The 25,561-nt window shown below is 46.0% G+C and overlaps 1 protein-coding gene across 1 annotated transcript in view; it reads left to right on the forward strand.

Moving 5' to 3' along the window:
- The first annotated feature begins 3,572 nt into the window (after positions 1–3,572).
- The window catches only part of Mpzl1 (myelin protein zero like 1), a 42,997-nt gene continuing 21,008 nt past the window's right edge, over positions 3,573–25,561 (forward strand). Inside the window, exon 1 of the mRNA XM_085687978.2 lies at positions 3,573–3,803. Coding sequence (XP_085544104.1) covers positions 3,713–3,803 — 91 coding nt within the window. The 5' untranslated portion in view covers positions 3,573–3,712. The remainder of the gene's footprint in view (positions 3,804–25,561) is intronic.

The following is a 25,561-nucleotide window of genomic DNA, read 5'->3' on the forward strand; positions in this document are numbered from 1 at the left end:
GTTCTCCAAGCCTCATCGGAAGCATGTCCACGGGTGACTGAATCACTGATGATGTCACTCTCTATCCCACGGTCCCTCTAGCCCTCCACCATGAGGCACAGCCTGGCTGAAACCTGGATCGTGGTGATGTCAGATACCAGATAGTAGTAGATGACCAAGATGGCGGCTGTGGCCTGAGATGCTCACCTGGAGGAAGTAGCTGGCTGAAACTGATCTTAAAAACAAGACTGACAGGCTAGAAATTAGAACTCTTTTTCTTGATTGTATTTCCTACTCGATCTATAGGACATTGTATCAATCTTTTTTTCTGAACCACTTCTCAAATGTTGCTTTCCTCTCCACCCCCATGTGATACCTTGTGTCACATTCTTGTGCCTGTACATGACTCTCTCATTCCCCCCTCTCTCTCTCTCTCTTTTCTTTTTTTTTGAAACAGGCTCTCCCTATGCAATCCTGACTGACATGGAATGCACTATGAAGAACAGGCATGCCTCAAAATCACAAAAAAAGCCTTTTGTAGAGTACTTAATGATGTAAAGGTATGTTACATTTGCTTCTACTGCATTTATTTGATGATGTAAGAATGTGTTACACTTGTTTAAGCTGCATTTGTTTAATTATGAAAAGATGGGTTGCTGTTTCTCCTTGCCTGCCTAAGGTACCTGATTGGTTTAATAAAAAGCTGAATGGCCAATAGCTAGGTGGAAGAAGGCTAGGTGAGGCTGGTAGGAAGAGAGAATAAATAGGAGGAGGAATTGAGAAAGAGAAGAGAATGAGGGAGAAAGAGAGGGACAGGCCTGGGGCCAGCCAGCCAGGCAGCTGTAGACAGGCAGACATGGAAGAAGCAGGAAAAGTAGGTTACACAAAAAGAAAAGGTAAAAGTCCCGAGGCAAAAGGTAGATAGAAACAGGTTTGTTGGCTGAGACTGCTCGTTCGTTCCCAGCTGCCTAGACCCGAAATAATCACTCAGAAACTATTTTAATTGAAATACTGTTTGGTCAACAGCTTAAGCGTATTTCTAGCTAGCTCTTAGATTTTAAATCAAACCATCTTTATTAATCTGTGCATCACCATGAGGTCGTGGCCTACCAGCAAGGTTCTGACATCTGTCCCCTCCAGGGGCTATACGGCATCTCATTGACTCCGCCTACTTTCTCTCTATATCTCTGTTCGGAGTTCCCACCTGGCTTTACTCAATTAAGCCATTGGCTGAGAGCAGCTTTTTTTTTTTTTTTATTAACCAATGGCAATAAAACATATTACAGCATATAGAGGGGAATCCCACAACACAGGTTAATTTAAAAGAACCAGCCAGAAACAAGCTTAAGCTAGGCCAGGCATTCATGACTAATAAGACATCTCTGTGTCATGATCTAGAAGCTGGTTGGTGGCTCAAAGGAAAAGCCTGCTACAAAGAACCTCTACCTCCTGAGTGATAGGATTTAAGGTGAGTGCTCCCTTTCCCCCAACACGGGATTTAAGGGAAGTGCTCCCCTCCCCCAGCATGGGCACTCTCTTCAGAGTCTCTGTCATTTTGTCATTCCTGTCTCTCTCTACTGCCTACAGAATGACTTAAGGCTCTTCAAAATATCACCACTGCACACACTCTTCACATTTTCTTTCCTTTTCTCTCCCTCAACCTGGAAACTGTTACACAGCTGATACACTTTCCTGTCCTCTGACTTTACTCTGACTTTATCTTTTCGTTTTATTTTTTGAGAAAGAGCCTCACAGTGTCATCTGCACTGTGACTCAGGCTGGCTTAGAACCCCTGAAGCAGCCTAGTTTGGTCTCAAACTTGAAATAATCTTTCTTTCCCAGACTCATTCTTCACAGCTTGCCCTTTCTGTTTCTCTAGTGAACTTTTCTTCATGAAAAGTCCACCTCAAATACATCTTCCACAAATCCTTCCCAGAGCCCTCTTGGCCAAGTGGGTCTATGTCGAAATCCATGACAAGCATGCGTGTCTTTGAGAACCACTCTTCCCAGACTCAGGTGTCGGCTTTACTTGACTTTCTCTTCGAGATTTGCTTTGAGGAGAATGTGGTGGCACATGCCTTCAACTCCAGCATTCAGGACCTTTAATTCAGCACGCAGAAGGCAGAGACAGGTAAATCTCTCTCTGTATTAGAGGCCAACCTGGCAAATTCCAGGCCAGCAATGACAATAAGACCCTGCCTCAAAGAAACAACAACAAAACCCCAAAGAATTGTTTTAAACACTGAGTATCAATCAGTTTGCCTATTCTACCAGACGGATGTTGCTTAAGAGTGAAGTCTAGGGGCTGCACATTTACGGCTCAATGAACAGGACACCTATGGGGACAACCTTCTGACAGAAAAGGCAAACTAGCTGTGGTATGCTTTCCTGTTTTTTCTCTGATTGCCTGGGAATTGAGAATTTGCTCTACTGCATGGTTATGGGGCTAGACCACCAAAGACATCAGAGATACGCTGTTAACACCAGCTTTTGATGTTGGTACCCACCTTTGGCAGGAGGCTGTGAGTTCGAGGCTAGCCTGGTCTACACAGAGCGCTCCAGGACAGCCAGGGCTACACAGAGAAACCTTGTCTAGGGGTGGGGGGGCAAAACAAAAAAAAAATCCCCAAACCAAAACAAACTAAAACAAAAAACTGGCTTTTAACAAAACCCCGAAATGAAAGGTTGCAGTTTCGGCTCTTGCTCCATGTTCTACCGCTGGTTCCTGTCTAAAATTCGTTTTCCTCCTGACTCCTGGATTTTCCTGTTCTTCTTTTGCTCTCATCTGTTTTGTGTTCCGGTCCCTCCATTTTCCCCCTTTGAAGGCCATTCATTCTCAGAATCCCCTCACTCTTCAGGATTTGTATGCAGCAGGCACTGTTCCAGACTAACGAAGTTCAGAATCAAGGTGAGGCACTTCTCCACTCCTAACTCTTCTTGTACAGGCAGAGGGACATTGGCATGCTAAACAAACAGCACCTACACAGGCTCGTGCGTTCACTGGTGATCGAGCTGGCAGGAAAGAGTTTCAGCTCCCATTCCTTCCCAGGCCTTTGAAAACCCGAAGAGGTAAGGGCAAGGTGGAGACTTCTCAGGTTGCAACCCAAACGATCAGGTAAAAACAGACCCTGGGCGAAGGTCAAAGCGATGGTGGGTCCTTTTCTGTCTGGACCACTGCACGTAAGTCTCTCCATAGCTCACTCGTCGCTCTCATCCCCTCCCCCACCCAGGAGTATCCAAGCAGATCCTAGTTAGAGATGAGATCAGGACTTGGAAAATTACCACCGGGAGGAAAATGAAGAGAACTGTGGGGCTGACTCCAAGCGAGGAGGGCAGACCCTGGCGGCGGCGGGCCGGTGGGCAGCCCAGGGCCAGCCACGCAGGCAAGATCAACGTCGGGCGGCTGCAGAGGCGCAGTACTAGGGTACGCCGCACGGACACACCAAGGGTGGGACCCCGGGGGCGGGGCTTTGCTCGAGGAGGGGCTGGCGGGCTCTCGAGTTGTCCAATGGTTCCCTTCACGGGTTGCCCGGAAGACCAATGAGCGGGTAGCGGGGCGGGCACAGGGGCTGGGGCTGGGCGGTGGGCTGGCGGGTGACCACTGGGGGCCGGAGCGGGGAGCAGTGGCGTGGAGCTGTCCTCGCGCTCGTACGCGGGACCCGGAGCTGCGGGGTTTGAGACCGGCGAGCCGACCGCTGCGGGGACCCGGGCCGAACGGAGCGGCGGGAGCAGGATGGCAGAGACCGTCGGAGCCGTGGCTCTGATTGTAGCCCCGGCCCGCCGGCGCTGCCTGTGGTCGCTGCTGGCCGCGATGCTCGGGCTCTGTGAGTGCTGCGGGGCCGGGCCGGGGCCGGGAGGGGGGCTCCGCGGCCGTGCGCGCGCTCGGGGCGCCGCGGAGGGGAGGGGGCGCGGTCTGCGCGCTCCGGGGCTCGGGCTTGCCGCCCGGAGAGCGCGGCCGGGAGGCGAGCAACCTCTTTCTTTGGATCCCTGAACGTGGAGGAGGAGGGGGCTTCCTTGCCTTGCAGCTTCCCGGGGGGCAGTCCCGGGAGCTTACTCACGGCCGGTTCCCTGCCGTCACCTCCTGGTGATTCTGGGTTTCCCGAGGCCTCCTGGGAATCCGACTCTGGAATTAGGATTCTCCACCTTTGGGAGATGGCGGAAGGTTGCAGGACTTTTCATCTGTGGGGCCTTTGTTGGTTTATTTCCTTGTTTAAGCCAGTGGTTTTCTTTTACCTGGTAAGATCCATTCTTAAGCTTTCGTGGTAGAAAAAACCCTGAGAATCCCATTTGTCTCACCTCTGGGGTCTGCAAATCCCAGAGGAAAAAAAATTTATGTTAGTTCTGAAGTAGAATGCAAAGGCTTAAAAGAATTTAGTTGAATTCGTATTAATGCCAAACATGAATTCGTATTAATGCCAAACATTGGCACAATAATTAGACAAGACGTAGAACATTTACAAAGCATACTTTTACTTTGATTTAGATAACCCCCCTCTCGGCCCCTTACCAAATAACCAGACTCAAGTTTTTGATAAAGGGCTCCGGCTCCGTTTATGTGGATTGGATGAGCAGTTTTATGGGGCGTCTGAAGTCGTGTCTGCTTCAGAACTTTGTGTGTGTGTGTGTGTGTGTGTGTGTGTGTGTGTGTGTGTGTTGTTCAAAGCAAAGTGCTTGTTTCTGTCTCAGAATTCGGCTAAGTAGTGGCTACAGAGAGCCAACTGCTAAGAAAACACAGAGGGGGCGTCCCCGGTTTCTTTTGTTGTTCAAAATGTAATTTGTTCAATGTTCTTTACTCAGTTTCTTTCGTGTAAAAGTTCCGAATGTAGTAAGGAGTCTCTGGAACCAAGATATAGGTGAGAGTCTGTTGGATTACCAACTTTCATTTAAACTAGTTGTTAATAGTGTAGATGTGAAAACGGACAAAGGTTCACTTTCTCAGTGTTAGATGGGGGTCTCTTCTGTGTTTTCCTGTTTAGGAGAAAAGGAAAAGGTGGGTTTTTCTCTTTTTTGGGGGGGGGTTGTGTTTAAGCAAAGGGCCCAGAATATACCATAACTCCATTTTATCAGAACTCCTGTGTGCTGAATTGTGTGGTGTCAGACATTGCGGTTGAGAGCAGGGCAGGTCGAGTGGTCTTTGGGGTGTTAAAAGCAGAAGCAGAGACAGTGATGTTATGACTGATACCAGTCCTTTTTTTTTCTTATTTTTTTTTCTTTAAGAAGCCAGGTATGGTGACTCACACCTAAAATCCCAACACTTGAGGGGCAGGAGACAGGAGGATTGCCATGAATTTGAGGCCAGTCTGGGCTGATTTGAGGGTACTACTAATTAGGGTTCATTTTTTTACAAAGAATTCTTTTGAGACAACACTTCGTGTTCTTCAGGCTGGCCTTGAACTTGGTATCTTCCTGCCTCTCCTTCCTAAGTGGTAGATTAAAGGTGTTACCACACCCTACTTTTGTGGTTTGGAGATTACTTTCACGTGTCCTGGACTGACCTTCTGCTCCAGGGCTCCAGCTGTCCTGCCTCAGCCTCCAGGCACCTGGGTCTATAGGAGCACAGCGTACGTTCATCCAGAACAGCTTCTCAAATTCTGTTCAGTTACTTAGCATATATCTGTCTAAGCACTTGTTAGGCAGTAAGTACCTAAAACTCTCACAGAACGTGAGGTCACAGTTTTGTTTTTTGTTTATTTGTTTGTTTTTTGAGACAGAGTTCTCTGTAGCTTTGGAGCCTGTCCTGGAACTAACTCTTGTAGACCAGGCTGGCCTCAAACTCACAGAGATCTGCCTGCCTCTGCCTCCCGAGTTCTGAGATTAAAGGCGTGCGCCACCACTGCTGGGCTAAGGAGTCACAGTCTTTACCTAAGATGCCAGGATATTGAGAAGTCAAAACAGTCAAATCAATTAAAAAAAATGTATAAAGTGGAGATTTATTCAATGTGGCCACTTTGGGAAGACTAGTGACCCAACTCCAGCCCACTTTCATGGTCCTGAAAAGTTTGAAGTTTAAATAGAGGGCTAGAGGTTTATGCAAATCTAAGCAGCCAGGTCAAGGTGTGGGTTCACCCACTGTAGACCCATCATTATCTGGCTTTCTTCGCTCCAGCAAGGTGGTCCAACAACTTGTTAGTGTTGCAAGGTGCTGACGGTAACATTGTATAAAGTTTGCAGACGCCTGCCATTGAGAAAGTAGATTAAACTCTACAGATGACCAGTGTTGTCATCTGGGATCATATTTCTTGCATCAAAACTCCCAGCCCCAGCCCCTTTTCTCCTTCCTTTTTCCCCTCAGCAATCACATCCGTGCTATAAGTCTACATATTTAGGCTAGTGTTGGATGGAAAGAACGTTGGCCCAAGAAGTTAGAGCACATAAAACATGCTCATGTGCGCAGCCAGGACTCTTGCCTGCTGGGAGCACGGGTCATGGGGTGAAATGTTTACGAACCTACTGACCCCGTTATGCGCTCATCCACATTGGTCCGATTTGTATTCTTTCTGCTGTTTACAGCTGGAAATTATCTTTTCCATGTTTATTCTTGACTTTCCCACTAATGATGATATAAATCACCACTGAGGCTGAAGTCGAAGAAGGTAGGAAAGCCCACTTACTAGATGCTGATGGTTTCCTGATTTCCTTGAAGCGCTGCTTGCCCTACCTATTTGCCAAACGTGACTTCACTGACTACCTGAAACAGAAGGACCTGGAGGGACAGCTGAAACAGGGGTCGTCGCCCTTAGCAACGGTGTGCTTCTGTAAAATCCTGCTCGTTTGCCCACCCCACCTTGTGGTTGTAGAGTATTAAATGAGACTACGAACTGGACCTGGGATGGAGGCCTTTCAGGAACTGTCCTGGCTTCAGTCCACCAGTGACAGCTCCTCGCTTCCACTCTCACTGGTGTCGTGTGCTTATTGCAGAAGGATTCCCACAGCAAGGCCTAGGAAAGTGCCTGACCACTTGGGCAGTGTCCCAGGAATTCAGTACTGTCGGGCGCGTTCATTGGCTAGCACACTGGCTTGACTTATTTGGCAGGTTGAAGTTTGTTACCCAAAAGGTTGAAGTGGAGGAACTTTTGAATTTTTAATCTTCTATTTAATTTATTTACATATATTTGTTTGAGGTCTCACCCTGTATATAGCTCAGGCCGACTTTAGACTCACCGTGTAGCTCAGCCTGGCCTTGAACTCACAGTAATCCTCCTGTGTTGGCCTCCTCTAAGTATTGGGTTACTGGTATGAGCCACCACTTTTGACTTGAATTTTTAAGATCATAGTTAAAGCCTTCTAAGATTGTAAAGTATGTAGATAATGTACCTTAAACAAAATGTTGAAATTGGGGTCTAAAATTCCCTGTATCAGGTACTTCTTGCCTATAAAAAGCCACAGCAAGCCCCAGGGGAGTACAGTCAGAGTCCTCATGCATTCACTTCTTCCAATCTACCTTTCTGCAGTCATCTGTGGGTCACACGATGACCCTTTACCTATAGGAGTCCCTGTTTTTCTGAGGTCCTGCTCCCCTCAGGCTGTTTCCTCCTACTCTGGCCTCCTCCTCTCTTCCCCTTCTTATGTCTCTGACTGTCACCATTACCAGAAAACACACCATCTTCAGCATGTCACCCTGCTCTTCAGTGCCGTCTCCCAAGCCCACCGCAAGTCACTGGAGCTCATCAGTACTGTGGTCTTGCTCCCCACCACCGTGCCCCCCCCCCTCGATGTCTTAGTCACTTCCTGGCTGCTGCTCTCCCTCTCCAGCTATCCGCAGCCCATTGTTGGAATCATTTCCTGGCAAACACTCTTTCCTTCCCAGCACTTTGGCCCTTCCTTGTGTGCACCTGGCAGTCCCTCAAGTCTGCGAGAACTCCACTGCTGCCTTGCGGCTGCTCTTGCCTCGGCTGCTGTATCAGTGCCCCGCTTCCAGCTCTCTCTTCCTGTTTTACAGTACAGGCGTGCTGTAGAATTCGTCTTGCTAAGAAACCTGACTTTGGCTTCATAGTGTCTGTGCTCCATTTAGTAATAACTGAGTCTTGTCATCTGGAAGTTTTGGAATTTGACGTTTACACTGAGAGTCTTTTATTCCCCTCTAGCTTTCTCTTCCTACTCTTCTCTTTAGTCCCTGGTTTCGGGTGCTTTGTTTCCAGTCTTTTTCTCTGGTCTGTGTTCTCTCCAGCAAATGCCAGGGGGAAACCAAGATAGACAGCATCAGAGCTTTCTGGTCGTGGAGGTTCACCCATGAATTCCCTCCTGATGAATGGAGCTCCCACAAGCAAGCATGCTGAGAACGGGGGCTGGACAGTCTCAACTGCTGGCAGAGGCTGCTGCATAGGGCTGCCCTGCAAACCTTGCCCTGTTTATGGCACTGTCTGGGCGCACAGGCACATAGCTAGGGCAGTGGTTCTCAACCTTCTAATTAACGCTGCGACCCTTTAATGCAGCTCCTCAAGTCGTGGTGACCCCTCCCACCATAAAATTATTTTTGTTGCTACTTCATAGCTGTAATTTTGCTAGTGTTATGAATTGTAATGTAAATATCTGATATGCAGGATATCTGATGTGTGACCCTGTGAAAGGGCTGTTGGGATCGCGATCCACAGGTTGAGAACCACTGAACTGGGGATGAGGTTGCCCAAGGCCCAAGCTCACAAAAGCCCCAGGAAAGGCTAAGGATGCCTAGGTCCTGTCAGTGCTTAGAGACAATTTGGACAGAGAAGTAATGCACATAAAATAAGTGGGACCAAAATTTTACACTCGTTGCTAATTATGGTAATTCTTCAGAGAAAAGAGAAACTGAATGCCTTTTATGAAGGTCGGGTACAAAGTAGTGAGTTTCACCATAATGTTTCAGTGCGTATGTGTCACAAATGTTCTGTTTCCTCCTCCCCTGCTGCTGTCTCTTGATAGTTTCCTTAGGGCATAAGTACTGTCCAGTGAGAACGTTCCTAAGTGCCCTGTTATGCAGCTGCTGACTTATCTATCATTAATTCATTTCTGTCCCTAAAAGAACCTAACAAGGCAGGTACTCCACGCTGAGTAGCCCTCATCTGAGATGTGCAGGACCAGAGTTTCAGGTGGTTTTTTTTCAACCTTGGAATGTCTGCATAAGCATATTCCTACTGAGATGTCTTGGATGGGACCAAGTGTGTGATGCAAATTCACTTGTTTAATAGACAACATTTATAAGTAACTTGAAGGTGATTTTATACAATATTTTAATACAGCTGTGTTTTGGTGTTTATTTATTTATTTATTTTGGTTTTGTGAAATAGGATCTTGCTGTGTCTCTCTGGTCAACCTTGAATTCATTCTGCAAAATTTGGCTTAGGAGTTGATGACATCACATTGCTTCAGGAGGGTATGAAACAGTTCATAACTCTTTGGAGAGCAGGGCTGGCTTGCTAAAGACGTCCAGAAATAACATAAGAGTAGGGAAAGCCACTGGTTTGCCTGTGTGCGTGTGTGTGTGTGCGTGTGCGTGTGTGTATGTGTGTGTGTGCATGCGTGTGCGTGTGTGTGTGCGCGCGCGTGTGTGTGCGTGTGTCTGTGCGCGTGCGTGTATGTGAGTGTGTGTGTGCGCGCGTGTGTGTGTGCACGCATGTGTATGTGTGTGGTGTGTGTGCGTGTGTGTCTGTGTGTGTGTGTGAGTGTGTGTGTGTGTGTGTGTGTGTGTGTGTGTGAGTGTGTGTGTGTGTGTGTGTGTGTGTGTAGGTATAAGCCAGAGATCAACCTTGGGTATCATTCCTCAGGCACTGTCTACCTTGGTTGTGTATTTAATTTCAAAATACTTATTTTATTTGTGTAACTATTTTTCCTGCATGTATGCAAATGTGCCATGCCTATACAATATTTGAGGGTGTCAGACTTCCTGCAACTGGAGCTACAGACGGTTTTAAGACCCCACATGGATGCTGGGAACTGAACCCTGGTCTTCTGCAAGAGCAGTCAGTGCTCTTAACCCCTGAGCATCCCTCCAGCTATACACACACACACACACACATACAGACACAGACCTTTCTTATTCTTTCTTACGATGCTATGGTACCCTCTTAGCCAAAACGTATTTAAACATTTTCTTTGAGAATTCTTATGAGCATATGGTTTTGAAAATTATTTTTAAAATGCTAGTGTGACTTAGAAAGTTTCATATTGGCTTTCTCAAAGGGTCTTGATCTATCTCTACTGGTAACATGGTTCTTCTGTAAGAGGCTATTTGACTATTTTGTACACTGGTCAGATAAGCATGGTGTCACACTTGGTGATATGGCAAAGTTGGTTGTTCTGGGCACTTCTTGAGAGGTCTCTGGTGAGTGCTCATTTTGGGGGAGAATGACCCTGAGGAATTAAAAAGTTTTTATCCCATTGTACAGGAAGCAAAAGATCAGTTATCTGAAAGTGACCGGGAAAGTCTTGGATGAATGAGATGCCCTGAAGTGTCTGTGTTACGTAATTAACAGTGTGTGTTCCTCCCCCTTGGCTGTGTTGGTGTCTCTCTGTGTGTAACTCACAAAGACCAATAAGCTTTGCTTGACCAGTACAGCTGGCCGGTAGGTGATACAATGTCCAGAGATTCTGAGACACTGTGGATGTGGGTTTCTTTGGTAAGCAAGGATGAACTTATGTGGAAATTCCGAGTGTACACCGCACGCTTGCTGCTCATTGTCAGTGACTGCTCCGGCCACTGCGCAGCCGTCAGCAAAGCCCACAGGAAGCTCAGACTCATTTGACAAAGTCCATTTCTCTGAGTTACTAAGATTTTAAAATTTTAGCGTGTGTGTGTGTGTGTGTGTGTGTAGGAGCACAACCTTCAGGAGCCTTCACGTTCCTGTGGGTCCCAGGGATGGAAGTGTCTTTACCTGTCACCCGTTTTCATGACCTTTCACTTCTAACTTAGCTCTCCCGCACGAGGCCAGGTTTATTTTATGCATTGGTAAAGTGAGCATGGAGTCAGGAAGAAAGTAACCTTGGGATTAGTATTATTATTCACATCCTGATTTTGCTTAGTACGGCCTGGATACCTTCAATAAGTCATCCTCCTGGCCTTGAGTAGTTTCATCTGTGAAATGAACCCGAGCCAGACAGTCTCGAAGCCTGTAATACACGGGAACCCTTAATTAGGAGGTAGTGTAGAGCTGCTGCGGCTGGCAGCTGCCCAGGGCAGCTAACCTGGTCTGAATGTAAGTGGTAAGCACTCAAGAGCACACAAGGAAGTTATGTCTCGAAGCTGGGCCTTTCTAGAGGGGCTCATCGACCCGCTTGCACGGGGCCCCAGAGTCGTCACTGAATTATAGTAGTCCAAATGTCTGCAGGAGTGGGTAAAATGCTGTATTTTTTTTTCCCTCTCACATTAATTTTGTTATAATTTCAGACCTAAGGAAAAGTTGCAAAAGAATGCAGGGAATCCCAGCTGCCTTCACCCAGGTTGTTTTCATCTCTCCCCTCTCCCCCTTGCTCAGCATCAGCAAGGACGCTTCCTGCTCCCCAAGTACTTCACTGCACATTCTGTAAAGACACTATCTCGTATAATCACAGTGTCATCATCAAAATCAGGAGCTGAGTGTTGGAATTGTGCTATTACCCCGTATGTGGCTTTAATTTGCCGGTTGTCTTAAGATCATCCCGTATAACATGGCAATCCCTGTCTCTACTCACCTATAGTCTGGAGCACCCCCTCCCCCCACCTTTTAAACATTCACACCAATATCTTTAAATATAAATAGCAGAGCAGGTTGTATCGTAGATTGTCCCTGTCTCATCCACTGATTCAGGCTCTCCATTTGGCAGGAATGTCACAGGAACGACACTGTTCTCAGCTCAGGCCACCAGGACACACTGGCCTGTCCCTCTCTGGTGCTGTGTTGCTCCATAGTAAAGTAACCATCTTTTCGTGCTATCTTATGAGGGATGTTTTGGAACTAAGGAAATATTTGGTAAGATGACTATCAAAGTGGCTGTGGTATTTGAAAATAGAGCTTCAAGAGGTTTTATCGGGTATTTGATAAATATATAAGATTCATTTCTTTGCCCTTTTTTGGAGACAGGGTTTCACTGTGTAGGAAATGCACTATGTAGATCAGGCTTGCCTTGAAACACAGAGATTGGGCTGTCTCTGTCTCCTGAGTGCTCTAGAATTTATTATTTGTTATTTAAATTAGGTATGTGTTCTTTTTTTTTCTAAAAAATATCCCTTTGCACTATAGAGATGGTTCAGCTGGTAAGAGCCTGTTTTATTGACATTTTCATTTTGATGAAGCTGTGCACAGCAGGAAGTGGGGGACAGATGTTCTCATCCCTCTGTGTTTTATTTCCTGTCCAAGTGTGAGCATTTGCACCTGAACACTTTCTGGCTGTGGTAAATTGATGCTGGACACACTCACCAGATTTTTGTAGGCTGTGGTAAATTGATGCTGGACACACTCACCAGATTTTTGTAGGAGCCAGAGAGCGCTTGATTCAAGCACTTTCTTTATTTTAGTTGAAAATGAGTACTTATGCGTTTTATTAACCGTAACATCATTGTAGAGGAATCTTAAAAGAGCACCCGCTAACCTATCTGTCCTTGCTGTGTTTTTGATTGGTTCTGTTTGTTTTGTTCAGTGTGCTTTCTTAGTGCTAGTAAGGATTAAACCGAGGGTCCTGTGCATACCAAGCAAGTGTTCTACCACTGAGTGCATCCCAGTTCATTTTAAATTATGGTTTTTTTGTTTTGTTTTGTTTTGTTTTACAATATAGTCTCAGTGTATAGCTAAGACTAGACTGGTCCTCACTGGGTTGCGCATTCTGGCCTTAAACTTGTGGTCCTTGTGCTTCTGCGACCTGAGTGCTGAGATTTCTGCCATGTCTGGCTCCATCAGTCCCTTTGAAATGTATCTGGAAGTATACTGGATACCGGGACATAAAGAAGTTGTTTGTCCAGGGAGCTGGGAAGATGGCTCAGCCACTAAGAGCTCTGTCTACTTTTTCAGAGGACCTGAGTTTGGTTCCCAACACCTACATTGGGTGACTCACAACCTCCTGTAACTGGAGCCCCAAGAAATCTAACACTTTCTTCTGGCCTCCATGGGTACCTTCATACATGTGGCATCCATATACCATATATACAGATACATAGATTAAAAATAAGTCTTAGTTAGATATGGTGTCATATACTTTAATTCCAGCATGCTGGAGGTAGAGGCAAGCAGAGCTCTGTGAATTTGAGGCCAGCATAGTCTACAAAAAGAGTTTGTTTTTCTCTGGAATGTGGAAGTGTCGGTAGATTGCAACCTTAGGATACTGTGTAAGAAAAACTGAGTGGCAGGGTGGAACTGATCAAATCAGAGACATCTTTTCCAGTCTTGTCCGATGGAGCCTCGAAAGGCTAGGCTTTCACAGAGACTGGCCTGGTTCTGGGCTGAGCAGAAAATAAGCATTGTGTGTGTAAAGGACTGAGTATTTCTGTGGGTGGGCTGGGGAGAGGGGGAGACCACCACCAGCAGGCATGGCACCTTTCAGGTGGGTGGGAGGGAGGGAGGCCTGGTTTTGTAAAGCGTGTGGGTTTGGTGAAGCCAAGACGGCGCTTTAAAATCAGAAACTAGCACAGGCAAAATGGTATTCAAATCGAATTTCACTGAGAGCCTACCCAGGGATAGCAGTAATGGACGCAGCTGCCTGCTGCTGGTAGCTCTGAAAACGATGAAGTTCTTCTCCCACCATTTAGCTCGCTTTCCTGGTGTTCGGGATGCTCTTTGTTCCACTTTTGGCTGCTGTGGCAGCACACAGGTGGAAACTTAAAGTTCTCAAAACCTAGCAGAGCTTAGTGGTTCAATCCCTCTATAGAATCTGTAGGTATTCTGGCCACTGTGCTGTAGAGTAAACGCTGCTTCGTGTTTCACTTCTTCCTAATGCACATTTCTAACCATTAGATCATGACAGCTTGCACACTTTTAGAGATTTGTGTGTGTGTGTGTGTGTGTGTGTGTGTGTGTGTGTGTAATGTGGGGACTTTGTTAACCAGATTTTGTTACAATTTTTTTGTTGTGTGCACATTTTTAAAGTATTTTTAGGAAGACAATAGAGCATTACCTTAGTCTTTTGAAAAGTTCAGGTTCATAACATTTATTTCACGTAAACTTTACTGTGTCTGAACTTAGTCAAATGGCAGCAAAGCTGGGCTCATCTGCACAGGCCTGGTTCTGACTGACTCTTCTGTACGCCAGAGAGGAGTCTTAGACTCTCTAGGGCATTTCAAGGTTTGAATACCTGGGTATTCATAACAATGTCAGAGTGTCTGAGAGTAGAGGGTTAGACCCATGTATGTGTATTTTGTTTGTGTTCTTTTCCTAGTTTATTTGAGACTGGGTTTTATGTCGCCCATGCCTAGCCTTGAACTTCCTGAGTAGACGAGGATGGCCTCAAAGGCTCCACGTTGTCTCTGTCTCCCATGTGCTGGGATCAGAGTTTTGCCACCACACCTGACATGCCTTGCTTTTAAAAGCAAAATGTACATGTCTGTTTGTGTGTTTATACCACATGTGTGTAGATGTCCGAGGAAGCCAGAAGAAGGCATTAGATCCCCTGGAGCTGGAGTTACAAGGAGGTCACGAGCTGCCTGACTTAGGTGCTTGGAACCAAATTCAGGTCCTCTGAAAGAATAGCAAACACTCTTAACCACCAGCTGTCTCTCTAGCTGTGTTCATAAGTGAACTTTGGTTGTTTTTTTTTTTTTTTTGGTTGTTGTTTTAAGAGTTATTTGGGTTGCACAGCAAAATTAAGGGGAAGCTGCAGCTTCCCACCCCTCTTCTCACATCTCTGCGTAATCTCCTGTGTCAGGTCCTCCACCAGAGTGGTGCATGTGAGAAGGCAGTGGAACATATGCTGGGACGTCATTGTCACCCAAAGACTCGCACAGTGGTTCTCGACCTTCCTAATGCTGCGACCCTTTGATCCGGTTCCTCCTGTTGTGCTGACTCCCAGCCGTAAAATTATTTCCATCGCTATTTCATTACTGTACTTTTACTACTGTTATGAATCACAGTGTAAATATCTGTGTCTTCTGATGGTTTTGAGCAACTCCTGTGGAAGGGTCCTTCCACCCCGTGGGGGTCACGACCCACAGGTTGAGAGCTCCTGCACTAGTGTTTGCAGTAATGTTCACTTCTAGTGTGCCAGGCGGTAGATCCACCGTTATGAGCATGTATACAGTAGTTCTGGAGTTTTCCAGTAGTTTAGGGGAGCATCACTACTTTTATTCATTCATTCACTCATTCATTCATTCATTCGTGTTTTGGGGGACACTCTTCTTGCCATTGACCATGAGCGAGGTCTCTTCTCTAGTCATTGTAGTGATGTTTTCTGCTGCGGGCTAGATTTGTTTCCCACATCTACTGACATACTGTAAATCTTCTAAGATTGAGAGTTCACACAGATTTGAAGACACAGTGATCTTTTGTCTAAACGGAAATTTTAGGACACATTTCTGCACTTGGGAAGGATGAAGTATTGAATGGTGAGCTCTCCATTGGTTATGCTTTCAACATGAGATGCTATGTTATAACCTGAAGTAAAATGATCTGATTTACCTTATTTTCATCTGCGTGCCAAGAGCTGAGGACATGTTTGGATCCTACATGCCTGCGCTCCAGGGCAGGCCAAGGGCAGTGGTGGCATTTGCGTTGCCTGTTGGGTTGCATTGAGCCTTCGGTGTCTGGTGAAACCCACCATGGAACATCCCCATATTACTCATTGGGAATCCAGGGGCAGAGACTGGGGCCTTCCCCATGCTCTGTAGATGTTTGTCTGTCTCAACAAGGCCTGTCAGTTCCAGGATGGGCTTGTAGGAATGAATGGTTGCTTAAAAAAAAAAAAAAGCAGTCACAGGAGACGAACAGTACACACAGAGAGGCAAAGAAGCAAGACCAGGCTTTATAGTCAAGTGATTAGCACAGTGACTGGCCTGATTCAGGACCCTCTGAATGTTTCTCGCTTCAGCAACAGAACAATCTTTGTTGGTCCCCAAAAAAGTTCAGGCTAGAGATGTGACCAGCTGGACATGGGTAGGAGCGGCAGGAACAGACTCTGAAAGATTGGGGAGTCCTGCCTGTCACTTCAAGTACGTGCAAGTTTCTCTTAAACTGAGATCTACTGGTGAATTCCCTTTGCAGGAGACCTGTAGATGCCTCCTCCAAGGTGGTGGCAGCCAATAGACTTTACCCTGCTAATCTCTGTGGACGCTTTCTGTGATGGTGTCTTAAATCTTGAATTCATTTCTTGTGAAGCAGTTAGGACTTTCATGATTGAACTTGGTGTAATGCTTTATTCTTTCATTCTTTTTTTCATTTCGCTTTCCCCCAGTGTTCAGACAAAACCTGGACACATTGAGCAGGGACCAGGAATTTGTCAGGTAACAGCAGAGCCCCAGTCCCCAACTCTCTGATGGCTGTCGACAGCAGTCCTTTCTGCCCAGCGTGGCAGGAGAAGTGCCAAGGGAAGCACAGGATGTCAAGGGAGCGGGAGCGCCAGGGTGACGGAAGGAAGTCAGGCCTGAAGCAGAGTCTCAGAGTGCAGAGGAGCGTGTTCCCGTCTAGTGAAGAGTTCTCTTGTTGAGTATTTCGGACTCACTGAATGGAGGATATTTTCGTAGCCGCCCCTCACTTTCTTTGTGTCATTCAGCTAAGAGGGCTCCAGAATAGCAACCCTGACTGAGGGAAGAAAGGAACCCACTTGAGCTGCAGAGTGGCCCCTGGCCACCGACAGCAACCAAGCAGCTCTGCACTTACTCTCCTCCTTAGGCACTCTGTACCTTCGCTGACACGCATGACCAAGGTGGCCCTGTTTCTATCCGGCTGGATCGTGCAGGCACAGTAGGCACTGCTGACTAGTGGTGGCGTACACCTTCAATCCCAGCACTCGGAAGGCAGAGGCAGACGGATCTCTTGAGTTCGAGCTCATCCTGGCGCACAGACCTAATTTCAGGACAGGCAGGGTTGCACAAAAGAACCCTGTCTTGAACAAACAAACAAACAAACAAAAAACAAATAAAAAGACATCTTCCCTGTCCTTACTAATGTCTTTCCCTCAGTTTTTAATCTGAAAAATAAAATGTGTGAGAGGAACCGACAGAAAGAGCACGGCGGGGTAGGCGGGGTAGATATTTAACGCAAGCCCAGGCAGTACTCCGGTGCCACCATGTGCCTTGCTCCAGTGCCCCCTCCCTGGCCCAGCAGTATCCACTACCCTGAATAATCTTGTTTAGTGTTGTGTTTTGTTCCTTTCTGTTAAAGGGTCACATGAGTGCTTGTTGTGGGAGATGATATTAGCCCATCCCCATGTACCGACAGAATCAACAAATGATAGGCCAGAGAGCACTTTCTAAATAAATGGATTGATTGTGCTCTTACACACAAGAGAACATACTGACGACTTCAGAGCTCTTAGAAAGGAAGAAAGAAAGAAAGAAAGAAAGAAAACCAAAATCAAAGCAAACGCCTTCTTTCAACGTCAAGGGAAACCTTAACAGCCTCTTTTGAAATTATTAAGGTTTGAACAAAGCTGTCTGCTGTAGATGGCCGAGGATTGCTTCAACCCGTGGCAGTTTCAGGATCGCTGTCTACCTAGCCTGGGGGAGAGTCTGTTTATTCACTACTGTGCTGTCTGTCCAGTATGTTTCCAGCAAGTTTGTGAGTTTGAATTTATTTGGAATGATAAGGTCACCGGGGCATGTGTAGTTGGAAGCCTCCCTGACTTCATGTGACTTTAGTAATTCAGACTATTAAAACAGGCCATGTCAGGAAAGGACCTCTTGGACAAACCGTGTTTGGATCTGCTTTCTTGGCCACGCCTGTAGACTCAGCTAGGTGGATTGCCAGGTCAGAGTCAGCCTGACCGACTGCGAGACCAGACAGCGGAAACAGATGCATTGTTTCTTGGTTGCTTCATACTCTGTCTTTTCCTTGTGTTCTTTTCTAAGTGTTCTGGCCTCCCATCGAAAGTGCGAACACAGCAAGTGTGGGCATCGTTTGCTCCTTAGGGCCTTGACCTTGCTCGGACGTTTCTGTCTGCCAGGTGTGTTCTAGGTGTCTTTCTCCTGAATCAATCTCCATGTCTGCGTCCCTTCACCGCTGAAAGAGAAGTTTGGGCAAGGCAGTGCTCTGTTTTAGAAGCGCTATTCTCTAGGGCACCATAGCTGAAGGGTACTTTTGGGGTTGTTTGTTTGTTTTCTTGACCTTTAAGCTCTTGGCATAACTCAGCAAGGTTTTCTACTCCTTGTTGAACCAAGTGGGGAAACGGCAACTGCATGGCTGTGTGTGAATTTATGTGAGTGTTGTGAGCCTCAGAAGTCAAGTGTGGCAACGTTTGATAATCACTTCATCTTTTTATTCGTTCATTTCATTTGTATTTTGTTTCTAGGCAGTAGTTTTCCCTGACGTCAACAGGCAAAAACTTTCTCTCTCTCTCTCTCTCTCTCTCTCCTTCCTTCCTTCCTTCTTTCCTTCCTTCCTTCCTTCCTTCCTTCCTTTCTTTCTTTTAAAATGAGTTTTGGGGCCCAAAGTTTAATACATTATGTCCAGGTTCTTTGTTTTGATTTTTTTTTTTCTCCCATTGCCGTAATAAATACTATGGCCAGAACAGTCCACTGTGAAGGGAAGTCTGCGTAGGGACTCAAGGCAGGAACTGAAGCAGAAGCCATGGAGGAACTCTGATTACCGACTTAGTCTCAAGGTTCTAATTCAGCTCCCTTCTTTTACCTCCTGGGACCATCTGCCTACAGTTAATCATTAGTCAAGAAGATGTCCCACAGACCTGCCTCTCGGCCAACTTAGTAAAAGCATTTCCTTAGTTGAGGTTTGTTCCGAGATGACACCAGTTTATGTATCGTTTACGGAAAACCAACACACACTGTATTTTCCTTTCCATATTTTTTTTCACTCTTATGTTTTTAATTTTAGTTTTATTTACATGTGTGTGCATGCACACAGAATGGAAGTTGGAGTAGGATAGTGTGCGTGCCATAGCATGCAGTGGGGGTCAGAGGTCAATGCCCAGGTGTCCGTTCTCTCCTACCGTAGGCTCTAGGTCTCAAACTTGGGCTAGCGGGCACGTACAGCCAGCACTTTTACACTCTAAACTGTCTAGCCAGATTTCCACGTGGATTTTTTTTAGATTTCATTATTTTGGGTTGGCCTTTCCCACCACCCTCTCCTCCTCTGTCTCTGTCTAGTCTCTCCCCCTCTTCAGCTTTGTTTTATAGCACATCTGTCCTGATGTTCTTCCTCTCCTAGAATCTCCTCCTCTCACAGACTCTTCCTTTCTCATAGGCCTTTTGAGTCTTTTGGGTTCTGTACACACTTTACCCAAATGCACACACATAAAATTAGAAGCGAGGATCCGCATGTAAGAGAGGATGTGTGCTGTTTGTCTTTCTGAGCTTGGGTTACCTTACTTTGTGTATTTCCCAGTTCTACCCATTTTCTTATGTGTCATAAGTTCAGGTTCTTTACAACTGAATAAGATCCTGTTGTGTATATGTACCGCATCTCATTACCCGTTCATCAGTGGTATATATATCTAAGATAACAGCCACTTTTTTTTTTTTTTGCTATTATACCATGCTTATAAATTTTCTGATCTGAAAAGAATCTGTTTGCTATTTTTTCACAGTGGGATTCCAGCCTTTGGTGGCAGGAATGTAACTTAGCACAGACCTTTCAGTGTCTGGGTGTTCTTCTCATTTTCGTGTGTAGACGTTGTAATTAGACCCTGAGAACTCCCTTTTATGACTCTGAAGCTGAGCTGTCTGAATCCATAATAATTTAACTATGTTTTCCTACTATAATAATTAAAAGGGTGAGGGGCAGGTAGGACAAAGCAAGCCATTCCTAATTGTTTCAGACACCAGTGAGAGCTCCCTTTGCTTGTGCTGCACAGAATGGAGCCTTGGAGGGAAACCTGCCTTCTTGTTCTCTCTGCTCGCATAGGAGGACATTTTTAACAACTCTAGCCCTGCTCGTTTCGGAAGGTCAGAAAGGATTGCAGCGTGCTTGTTTGAAAGCACACTGGATTCTAGATTCTGCCATGTCATAGAAACCATGTGCAGGTTTAAGCAAGAGAAACTGTTGCAGTGTGCTTGGTAAAAGCTGGCTGGATTCTAGCTGCTATTATTGCATAGAAACCACCTGTAGATTGAATCTGAGTTGGAAGAGGCGAGTCTGGCCTCAAAATGGAGGACCACAATCCAAAGGAACCAGAGCAGTTGTGGAAGCCATTTATCGGTGGCCTGAGCTTTGAGACTACAGATGACAGCTTAAAGGAACATTCTGAGATATAAGGAGCTTTTACAGACTGTGTGATGTGAGACCCTTAACCAAACATGCCAGGGCTTTGGTTGTATGACTTGCCCTTGTGTTGAAGAGGTAGCTGCAGTAATGTGCGCTGGACCACACAAGGTTGATTGGCATGTGGTGGGACCAAAGAGCCGTTTTTAGGGAGGGATCTGTAAAGCCTGGAGCCCATTTAACAGTGCAGAAAATCTTGTTGGTATTAAAGAAGATACAGAAGAATATAATCTGAGCGGTTCCTTTGAAAAGTATAGCAGCTTGAAACCATCCGCGTTCTGGAAGGCAGGCAGAGTGGGAAGAAAGAGGGGATTTGCTTTTGTAGCTTTTGATGATCATGACATAGTTGATGGAATTGTTGTTCAGAAAGCCAGCTGCCAATGGGCATGATTGTGAAGTGAAAAGAGTCATTTCTAAACAAGAGATGCAGTCTGCTGCATCGCAGGGAGGTCTATCAATGGGCATAATTGTGATGTGAGGAAGGCCGCTGTGTCATTAGACACAAGAGATGCAGTCTGCTGGATCACAGAGAAGTCGGGGAGGTGGATCTGGCAACTTGATTGCTTGTATAGGAAACCCTGGAGGTAATTTTGGTCACAGTGGAAACTTTGGTGGAAGAGGAGGCTATGGTGGCGAAGGTGGTGGCAGCAGACAGGTAGTTATGGAGGTGGTGATGGTGGATATAATGGATTTGGAGGTTACGGTGGCAGCTGTGGTAGTGGTCATGGATACAGTAGTAGAGCAGGCGGTGGTGGTGGTGGACCAGGAACTGAAAACCAAGGTGGTAGATAATGTGGTGGAGGGAACTATGGCGGTGGTGGGAACTGTACTGATTTTGGAGACTGTAGTGGACAAAGGCAATCAAGTTATGGGTTCGTGGATAAGGGCATTGTTGGAAGACGCTCAGATGATAGTCTGTGTGGTGGTGTCTGTAGGGAGGATGCCCAGATGGTCTGTATGGTGCTGCCTGTGGGTCTGCTGTGGATAGTGATGGATCTGATAGCAGAAGTTTAACAAAGTGGCTACAGAAGAAAGCGAGGCATTGTCAGGAAAGCTGCAGGTTACTTTGGGACAGTTGCCCCAAATACATTAGAGGAACTGTAGAGATAAAATCAGCCGCAGAAGGAACAATGGTCCACAGTCATAAACGTCACTGCAGCTTAAACAGGAGACCCTTCTTGTTCAGGGCCGTCATAGCAAAGTTTGCAAAACACGCAGCTGTTTATTAATGCAGTGTGGTGTCAATTAGATGTATATTCTGGAGGTCTGTAATCTACTGAAGTTTTTGCTTTTCATTACACTAGGTATATTGCCCTGTAATATACCTGTAGAAGTCGTACCAGGCATAAAAGAAAATTAAGGAATTTCTAACTTATAAAAGGAAAGGAAGAAAACATGCAGATTTAAGCAAGAGAAGCTGCTGCAGTGTGCTTGGTAAAAGCTGGGTACTCTCGTGTAGAAGCCATGTGCAGGTTTAGGCCAAGTTTTCTCCCCCTGCGGCCTTCTCCTGAGAAAGCTGCGCTGAGCATTTGACACAATATTTTCCCTTTATCTCGTCTCTGCTCCTCCAGACTCTCGGAGACACTCCCAGGCCTGTCCTTCACAGTGCTCCCCACACTTGGATCCATTCCTCACTTGCTTCAGAAGAGTGGGTGCTGCCACTGTTTGAGTGAGATGATGGGGAAATAATGCTTCCAGCAGTGTGAGGCCTGGCTTGATTCTGGGCCCTGTAGGGAGTCCTGGGGCTCGAGCAGAGGAGTGATGCAGTCCTGCCTGGGTTCCTGACCTCTCTGTGGAACACGTGCAGCTAAGTGAGTGGGGATGAAAGCAAAGACACCAGTTCGAAGGCCATTGAAGTCATCAAAGTGAAAGTGACTTACACCAGGACGGTAGCACTGCAGCCCAGAGAGGCACGTGGCTTTTAGACAGCTTTGGAGCATGAGAGGAAAAGGACTCGGGAGGACCCTGGAAGCCTGGAAGGGTCATTTACACCAAGAGAAGGCCAGTAGACAGGAGTTAGGAGTTTGATTTGGAGATATCAAATTTGGGACAAATGTCAGTTGTGTGTCCAGAGTCATCACTTTTAGGAGAAGCTTAACAGCCCTGATGTGAGATGCGGTCGCAAAAAGGAACATTAAATGCATGTGGGTCAAAGGGATTATCTTGGGGCTCCTTAACTTGTGAAGGTGGGGTGCCGGGGAGAGACACAGGCAGCACACAAGAGAGTCCAGGGAGAATAATCTCCCAGAGCCAGACTAAGAAATTTAAAGGAGCAAGGTTGAACTCTCTCGGGTAAGATTCAGAAACTAACCATTTGGCTACGCTGCCAGGAGGCCATTGCATTCCTTAGCAAAAACATTTTGATTGGAGGAGTGGGAATGTTAGTCTGAATTGGGTTTCTTCGTGAGGAAAAAAGGGTAGAAATTAGACACTGGAACTGTCTGGAGCTAGAGTTCGTAGTCTGGCTCTAAGAGTTGTGTGTTCAAATTAACTGGTGAGAGGGTGTCTCGGCATGAAAGGCCCCTTACTTTAGTCACCAACTGTAAGTAATTAAATCAGACCCGTCTCACCTAGACTGCTAAAAACCTGTAAGATAGCTGACTAGGGTTTTTTTTTCCTCAAAATTCTTGACTCTAAACTCTGCTGCTGCCTGTTTTTTTTTTTTTATAGACTCTCACTGCACAGGCCAGGCTGGCTCCTCCTCATTGTCCTGCCTCAGGCTCCAGCGCCGGGGTCTCTGGCCTGTGTGACTTTACCTGGTTACCCCAGTTCATCATGCATTTCTTTAGGAAAGAGCCCTCTGCGGATGGGCCCCAAGGAAGGCTCTGACTTCACAGAAATCCTTGGGAAACTTTGTCTATGGATTTTAGAGACCGAAGTTGCAGGTTCTCACCATCTGAAGCAAACGTGTGGAAACCACAGTCAGTCACAGTGGCAGGCAAGACAGTCCTCCTGCCGTGAGCTGGTTAACTGGTCTCTCTTGTGCTTTGTCTTTGGTTGGTTCTGAACCCAACTCCCCCAGGGCTGCTTTTCTGACTGCCCACAATTGCAAGGCACGCCTTTTGTTTGCTTCTAGTCTCAAAGAAAGGCTTATTTTGAGGTTTGGACCACAAATAATAATCCATTGTTCCCTATAATAATAATCCACCCTCTTTGAGTAGAAAAAAAATTTGCCTGATGCAGTGTGGCTATCAGTTTATTTAAAAGAATAGCCAAAGTGCCCATTATATTCTGAGAATAAACATTTGCAAGATGGTTGGGAGGAATGAGGGGGTGCTCTTCTTCTCCTTGGCTAGAGCCACATTAAGCCTTGGGAGAAAATGACTGTCAGTCCCAGTGACAATACTCGTCTGTTGCATCCTAAGTAATTGAACACAGCGGGTATTTATTCCAAACTATTTCTTTTAAGGATACCTTGTTTTGCGGACGGGTATTTTTAAGTTAACAGTCTCAGGGCAGATGCATTTAGCCTGTGAAAGTGCCTCTGTTTTGAGTGAAGACTGACTTACCAAGGCTGTGCCTCTGTCTGGTTCCACAGTGGCCTCTGATTACAGATCTTACACGGAGGCGGGGTGCATTTTAAAATTGCAAATGGCAGACACATTTTAATTACCTTTCCCTGGACTTAGGCTAACTGAACAGACCTGGAGGGTGACATGCAAACCCAAACCTGTGTGGTTTGGTCAGCTCTTTCTAGAGTACCAGTGTCCCAGCACGGAATTTTTAGGGGAGGTAAGATTTCACTCATAAAACCAAACACATATTTTTCTGCCTTGAGTCTTTTATGGGAAAAGTATCAGTTAAGTACTAACAAGTATGTCTTAGGCTAGTTTAATGCTTTAAATATAAATGGAGTAAAAATGTGATAATAATTGCTGTATATCAGATGAATATAAAAAGTAAGAATGAGACCTTCATGTTATTAAAAATACCCCCCCCCCAGGAAACCTTAAGAAGGCTTATTTATTTATTTATTTTTTAAATAATTTACTTTAACTTTATTTCATATGCATTGGTGTAAGGGTGTCAGCTCCCAGGGAGCTAAAACTACAGGCAGTTGTGAGCTGCCATGTGGGTGTTGGAAATTGAACCTGAGTCCTCTGGAAGAGCAGCCACTCTTAACCACTGAGCCATCTCTCCAGCCCAAGAAGGCTTTTTAAAAAGTTTGTTGCTTGTCGGTTTTGGTTTTTCAAGACACGGTTACTCTATAACTTGCACCATTACAGGCTGACCCAGGCTGACCTCAAACTCACAGAAATCTGCTTGCCTCTACCTCCCAAGTGCTAGGATTCAGGGCGTGTGCCACATCACCTGGCTACCTAAGAAGGCTTTCCATGGGTGAACGGTACACTGTAGAACAGCCAGTGTTTCTCGTTGCAGATTAGTTACTTTTCCGTTGCTGTGTTGAGATACCCCGATCAAAACAACTTACAGGAGACCGGGTTTATGGTGTCTCACAGTTCTTGGGTCCAGCCTGCCTTGGGGAGGACGTTAGGGCAGCAGCTGGAGACGGTCAGTCACATTGCGTCCGCATCCCTGAATCAGAGAAGTAGCAAATGCTAGTGTTTAGTTTGCTTTTCCTTTCTATTCAGTGCAGGGTCTCAGCCCATGCAGCGGTATCATCCACAGTACTTCAGGATTCTACCTCACCTGAGGCTTGTCTCCCAGGTCCTATCATGCTGACAGTAATATCCATCACATTTACTACAACTGGGGCTTAGAAAGACATCAAGGAAGCCTGGGAGAATATTGCTGAGGGCGAGAAGTCACTCTGAAAAGGCTCCCTCAGTGACTCCAACTATACAGTATTCTAAGACGGAAATTTGGAGACAGCGAAAGCTGTAGTCACCAGGAGCTGGAGGCCATGCTTCAGCAGTGGAACTTGGGACAGTGAAATATTCCATATGATACCTTCATGAGGGATGTACAATGTTAGACTCACTGTTATAATCCATAGGACTTAGAGAAAGAGAGTCTCAACCAGAGTGTAAACTAGGGACCGTAGTTAACAGCAATGTAGCAGTGTCTGTTTATAATTGAGACAAATGTACCACACTAATGCCAGATGTTAGCAATAGACGGGACTGGAGGAGGAATGGGATTTGTGGGAACGCTACACTTTGCATTCAGGATTCTGTAAACACAAAGCTGCTTTTACTGTGAGTTTTTGTCTGTTAATTATTTTTCAAGATTTTTTAATTTTATTTTATATGTATGAGTGTTTTGCCTGCATGCATGTATGTGCACCACGTCCAGGAGATTGGATCCCCTGGAACTGG

This window comes from Myodes glareolus, chromosome 5 (genome assembly GCF_982192425.1).
Source record: "Myodes glareolus chromosome 5, mMyoGla1.1, whole genome shotgun sequence".
Classification (NCBI taxonomy): Eukaryota; Metazoa; Chordata; class Mammalia; order Rodentia; family Cricetidae; genus Myodes; species Myodes glareolus.